This window comes from Paralichthys olivaceus, chromosome 2, assembly GCF_024713975.1.
Source record: "Paralichthys olivaceus isolate ysfri-2021 chromosome 2, ASM2471397v2, whole genome shotgun sequence".
In the NCBI taxonomy this organism is placed as follows: domain Eukaryota; kingdom Metazoa; phylum Chordata; class Actinopteri; order Pleuronectiformes; family Paralichthyidae; genus Paralichthys; species Paralichthys olivaceus.
Genome location: NC_091094.1, coordinates 29,261,946 through 29,268,398, shown reverse-complemented (window position 1 = coordinate 29,268,398; position 6,453 = coordinate 29,261,946). Strand labels below are relative to the sequence as shown.

General features: G+C 46.4%; 1 protein-coding gene across 1 annotated transcript; it reads left to right on the top strand.

Annotated features, from left to right (window-relative positions):
* Positions 1-645: 645 nt before the first annotated feature.
* On the top strand, positions 646-3,164 carry LOC138406048 (uncharacterized). The gene has a single exon (XM_069517570.1). The coding sequence runs from the start codon at positions 1,238-1,240 to the stop codon at positions 2,642-2,644; it is 1,407 nt and encodes a 468-aa protein (XP_069373671.1). The 5' UTR covers positions 646-1,237; the 3' UTR covers positions 2,645-3,164.
* Positions 3,165-6,453: the final 3,289 nt, after the last annotated feature.

Genomic DNA, 6,453 nt, shown 5'->3' with positions numbered 1-6,453 from the left:
ATTTGGGCATTCAATACATTTCTGAATTTCTGAAAAATATTGAATATTCATATTAAAAATATGAATATTAAATAATAACTTAATTGATAAAAGATAAATCGGGGCACCATCCTTCAAAGGAAGAGAAAAGATAGCCAATTTATTGAATAAGTCTCATGAAATTACTGACTACAAATAACAAAAAAATAACTATAACCAAAATTACCATATAGGATATGGACAGTGTAGAGGTTGGCAAATGTCCCACTTATGCAACATTAATGAAGATGTGTTTTGAAGAAAAACTTTTATTATGAAAATAATAAAAGTACAACACACAAACTAATAAAAGGTGTACTTACTGTATACAGATGTGCAGATGTGTATGTGAGTATGCATGTGTTTATGTGTGTGTGTGTGTGAGTGACTGACTGAGATTCAAAATGGCGGCTGGCCACTATGAAGACAAAAGGCCCCCTGGGACCATGTGGTTGAGATCACATGTATGTGTTAAGTTTGTGGAGATGAGTGTGTGAGGTGTTGGTGCCAGGTTAAAGAAAGTAGTTAGATGTGTGCAAAGAAAATGAACAGCACAACAGAACTAACATTAGTCAAACTTAAATAAACATCAGAAATCAGAAACCTTTATTGTCAATGTTCAACACTGTCACCAACATAAGAACAGAGAAAGTTGTTTTTGCAGCTCTTACTTATTGCAGCAGCATTTAACTGATTTTAGAAATCGGAACAAGAATCCAGAGGTAAGAACAAGAATCAAGAAGTAGAACAAGAATCAAGGGGTAAAAATTCTAAATGCACACTTTGTGTCGTGTTCGGGTCAAATCTGACCGATTTCCATTTCGATCAATCATAAATATTGTGTTTTACATTTTATTGTCTCAAGGGCTTATGATATCCTCCACACTAGGCATTTGAACATTTACAATTGCTGATCACTACTTTCATTGAATTTTGAGTTGTTTAGTCAACTTTGTAACACCTGTGGTGTTCCCGGTCAAAAATGACCGCCATAGGAAATGAATGGGTGACCCTAGATTGTGTTCATTCATCAGATAGTACACAACCACAAATCCACCACCACCACCACACGCACACACAAACACACCTACACGCACACACACACACACAAACACACCTACACGCACACACACACACCTACACACACACACACGCACGCACATACACGCACGCACACACACACACACTCCACCCCGCGTGAACCCCTTTCAGACTGACCATGTGTCCTCTCTTTCCCGTGCTTATGTGCCTGTCCCCCTACGTGAACCACACCTTCCAGACTAAACATGTAACACTTCAAAGTTACCAATTAGGTGTTTGTTATGGGAACCTGGCTCTTTCCCGGGCTAATGTGTCCATCCCCCACGTGAACCACACTTTCGATACAAAACGTATGATATCTTCTCACAGATCCCCTATATATAGCTTGCTTGTGCATTGCTCTTATTTTAATCTGAACACAATGAGTCGGCGCCCGATCAGACGTTTTTCTGTCAGAGAGGCTCTTGACCTTTTTTTTCAAACTGATGAAGACGGGATTGGAGTTGAACCAGAAATAGAGGAGGATGTTTCAGAAATAGAAGACAACGATCCTGATTTTGATCCAGACCATCATGAGACCGAACAGTCAACATATGGCGAGGAAGAGGCCCCTGAGGAAGAGGCACCTGGGGAAGAGGCCCCTGTGGAAGACACACCTGAGGTGACATTCCAGTCCAAGGATGGCAACTTGCTCTGGTATTCATCCCCCCAGGACAGAGGAGGCAGAACAAGAGGGGAAAATATCATTAGGATGTCACCAGGGCCAACACGGTATGCAACATCTCGTGTGGATGACATCAAGTCCAGCTTCCAACTCTTTTTACCAGAGTCCATTGTGGAAATTATACTGGCGATGACAAACCTGGAAGGGGGGCGTGTGTTTGCGGACACATGGAAGGCCTTGGACCAGGTAGACCTCCAAGCCTACATGGGTCTGTTGATTCTAGCAGGAGTACATTGGTCCAACAATGAGGCTACAAAAAGTCTGTGGGATGCAGAGTCAGGGAGGCCTATATTCCGGTCAACTATGTCCCTGCAACAGTTTCATGTCCTCTCAAGAATTATCAGATTTGATGACAGAGCTACACGACCTTTCCGCTGGCGAGACGACAAACTGGCTGCCATCAGGAACGTTTGGGACAGGTGGGTGGAGCGCCTACCACTGATGTACAATCCAGGCCCTGAGGTGACAGTGGACGAGCGCCTGGTCCCTTTCAGAGGTGGTCTCGATGTGTCTGCATGTAATGCATATGTGGTGTGGACAGCGATCGACCCAGCCTGGAATCAGGGGAAATGTTTCAAGAGGAGACTCTTCCTGGCAGAGCTTGGGAAAGCTTTAGTGACTCCTCTAATTCAACGGCGCCAGCACCTTCCCCGCACACCAGCCTCTTGCAGTCTGGTGAGGAGTCTGCAAGCCCCAGCCACGGCCCTGGCCACTCTCCCCCCAAAACAGGGGCAGAAACGGAAGAGATGCAAGCTATGTGCCCCTAGAGACAATAAGACAAGTCTTACATGTTTCAAATGTGATGCCTACGTTTGCAAGACACACTGTGACCTTATTGCAAAATTCCACTCCTGTGTCTGAACACACACACACACACACACACACGTGTTCATGTTGATGTTCTGATGTTCTGTGAATTTGGTCTCTGTTTTGATTTTTCTACAATAAATGTTAATTTTGGAATACAACTTTCAATTTCTGTGTCTATTCACTGCAGTTATTCATGTAACCAGTAGTCTGAGACATTGTTTACAGGTTAAAAGGGAGTTAAATACAATTTGGTGACGATCTATGGTTTTTGTGTTAATGTAAGGGCAGTTAAAACAGGCCGGTCAAATTTGACCGGGAGCACCAAAGTAAGGGGGGAGAAACGAACACGACACAAAGGTTAAAAATTATTTTTTTTCCCTTATAAAAACATAGTAAAGTGTAACAGTGTTATGACAGTGCCAGTGCAGTAACAGTGTAATGACAGTGCAAATTGTACAATAGGACAGTCAGTCTGACAGTCCAACTGAGTATTAGTGCAAAAATAATGATTTTGTGCTAAATTTACAAGGAGATTCACACTGAATGTTTCTCCTTGGAGTAGACTGGGTGAGTGTGTGTGTGTGTGTGTTGTGTACAGTCCGTGGGTAGAATGGGAGAGGGGTAGGTGTGTGTGTTTGTTGGTTGTCAGTCCTTGGAAGGTGTGGGTGGGGGTGGGGTGATGGCTTTGACGGCCTGTGGGTAGAAGCTGTTTAACAGTCTTGTGGTTCTGGCTTTGTGAGAGCGGTATCTCTTGCCAGAGGGGAGGGGGATGAATAGGGCATGTCCAGGAGTGTGGGGTCTGTGCTAATGTTACCGGCCTTCTTATGAAGTCGGCGAGTGTAGATGTCTCTGAGGGGGGGTGGTGTCGTCCCTATGATTCTTTCAGCTGCCCTCACCACCCTTTGCAGGTCCCACCTGTCCTTGACGGTGCAGCTGGCAAACCACACTGCACAGCAGTAGGGCTCTACGATGGCCTTGTAGGAGTTGACCAGTAGGGGGCGGGGTAGGTGAGCTTTCTTCAGCTTTCTGTGGAAGTAGAGGCGTTGATGCGCCTTCCCCACCTGATTAGAGGTGTGGACGGACCAGGTGAGGTCGGCTGTGATGTGGACTTTCAAGCTCTCCACCCTCTCAACTTCCTGTCCATCAATGGAGAGGGTGGGGAGCACAATTCTCTTGGATTTCCAAAAATCCACAATTATTTATATTGTTTTGTTTGTATTTAGGTCCAGGTTATTGCGGGAGCACCAGTCTGTAGGCTGACTCATGGTTGTTACTTATCAATCCTACGATGGTGGTGTCGTCGGCAAACTTGACAATGGTGTTTGTGGGGTGGATGGGGTAGCAGTTGTGGGTGAAGAGGGAGAAGAGGAGGGGGCTGAGGACACAACCCTGTTGGGTTCCTGTGTTCACGATGAGTGTGGAGGAAGTGCGTTTTCCCATCCTGACACGCTAAGGTCTGTTGCTGAGGAAGTCCATTATCCATGTACACAGTGAACCATCTAAGCCCAGGTTACTTAGTTTACGGATCAGTTTATGGGAGACGATTGTGTTGAAAGCTGAGCTGAAATCCACGAACAGCAGCCTCACGTAGGTGTTGCTGTGATCCAGGTGAGTGAACGCTGTGTGGAGAGCCGTCGTAACAGCATCCCCTGCTGACCTGTACGCTCTATAAGCATACTGGTGTTGGTCGAGGCCAGCAGGGATGGCAGACTTGATGAGGGGGGTGATAAGTCTTACGAAGCATTTGGTAATGATCGGCGTGAGGGCAACCGGGCGGTAATCGTTCAAGCAGTTCACTGTGCTTTTCTTCAGTACCAGTACGATGGTGGCTGTTTTAAGGCAGGTGGGAACAACATACAGCTGGAGTGAGAGGTTGAAGATTTTGGTGAATACCTCTGTTAGCTGGTCTGCACAGGCCTTGATTACTCATCCTGGGACGCCATCTGGACCAGGTGCTTTCCTCGCATCCACTCTGTGCAGGGTGGCTCTGACCTGGTGTGGTTGTAGCTGTGGCCAGTCTTTATCCGCTCATGGAACAAGGAAGGTGTCTGGGTTCCTGCTGTGGTGGTCAAAGCGAGCAAAGAACTGGTTCAGTGTGTCCGGGAGGGCATTGTCTGTGGGGGTTGTGGCTGAGGTGTTGGGTTTGTAGCCGGTCAGAGTCTTTATTCCCTGCCACATGCTACTGGCGTGATTGTTATTTAAGTGGGCCTTGATGCGCTGTTGGTAACTGCATTTGGCCCTTTTGATTCCCTTCATCAGGTTTATCCATGCCTCTTTGTAGCTTTGTGGGTCCCCAGTTCTGAAAGCTGCTTTGCGTTCCTTGAACAGGGTCCTCACTTCACCATTGAGCAACAGTTTCTGGTTGGGGAACACTTTAACTGTTTTTGTCTCTGTCACCTGGTCAGCACAGAATTTGATGTAATCCAGCACTGCAGATGTGTGTCAGTCCAGGTCTCTCCCTTCTGCAAAAACCTCCCAATCTGTGACTTCAAAGCAGTTCTGCAGGGCTGAAGTGGCTTCCTCAGTCAAAACTTTGACTGTCTTTAAGGTTGGTTTCTGTCTGCAGATCAGTGGTTTGTAGGCAGGGGTGAGGGAGAGGGACAGGTGGTCGGAGAGACCCAGGTGTGGTAGTGGACTGGCTTTGAATGCGTTGGATATGTTGCAGTAGACCTGGTCTAAAGTATTCTTTTCTCTGGTAGGAAATTTAACATACTTATGGAATTTAGGCAGGACAGACTTTTAAGTTTCCAAGGCTTCTCCAAGGCTTCTTTAGCATTAGCTTGAGGGGGTATGTAAACTGCGATAATTATGACTGATGTAAATTCCCTACACAGATAAAAGGGTCGGCACTGCAACATCATATATTCTATGTCCGGGGAGCAGTGGGTGGCTCTGACAGTACACCATCTGTTGTCGATGTAAACACAGAGTCCAGCGCCTCTGTTCTTACCGGAGTCAGCTGTTCGGTCGGCTCTGAAGGCAGCGCGGCCTGCTAGCTCGATAGCAACATCGGCGGTGTTTATGTCCAGCCGGGTCTCAGTCACAATCAGCGCACAGTATTCCAGGCTGTGGGACGTAATCCACATACATAGCTCGTCCATCTTGTTGTTGAGAGATCGTGAGTTGGTCAGAAAGAGGCTGGGAATGGCTGGTCTGAAAGGGTTAGCCTTTAGCTTAGCCGCTAGCCCCCCTCTCTTGCCCCGCTTCTGTTTTCTGTGCCTCCACCGCCTGCGCCACTTCTGCAGGGGGATGGTGAGCCTGACTTTGCTCGATGTTTGCCGGATCCCTGGTGGAATGTTATTCCAAAAAGTGTCCTCATATGAGCATCCGACATGTTCTGCAAAGGACAGCAGTTCTGCTCTGCTATACTGCACACATATAGCAGACACGGTTGAGAAAAAGAGAGAAAGGAGAGATAAAAAAAGGAAAAACCTGCCGAAAGTTGAGGAGCGCTGGGCCGCTGCGACTGTGCGCACCGCCATCTTGATATAGATCACATGAAATAGAAATAGAATTAACAGTCATTTGCTTAGCCTAGTGTAAAAATAAAGCCCAGTAATGTTATCTGTCCATGAAAAAAGGGGGAAAGGTCCTTTTTGGATGTGCTGTTCAAAGTCCAGTGAAGTGATCTGTTGGTCAGACCTTGTGTCATGGCCAGTTGTTCTGAAGTTCTTAGGCAGGCTCTCGCATCACTGCCTTTGGAAGGTTTTAGCAGTCTGCTCCAAGCAGGCCTGCTTGAAGTTGAAAAGCAAAGGAGACATGCATTCAGGCTTTTGGCTACACATGTAGGCCCTACTATGGTTCACAGATACCAGGTCCCAACATGCATATGTAATATGCAAGAGTAATTAATAGTTATT

Excerpts from the sequence above, each read along its gene's own strand:
- LOC138406048 (XM_069517570.1), top strand. The coding sequence starts at position 1,238 with ATGTGTCCTCTCTTTCCCGTGCTTATGTGCCTGTCCCCCTACGTGAAC.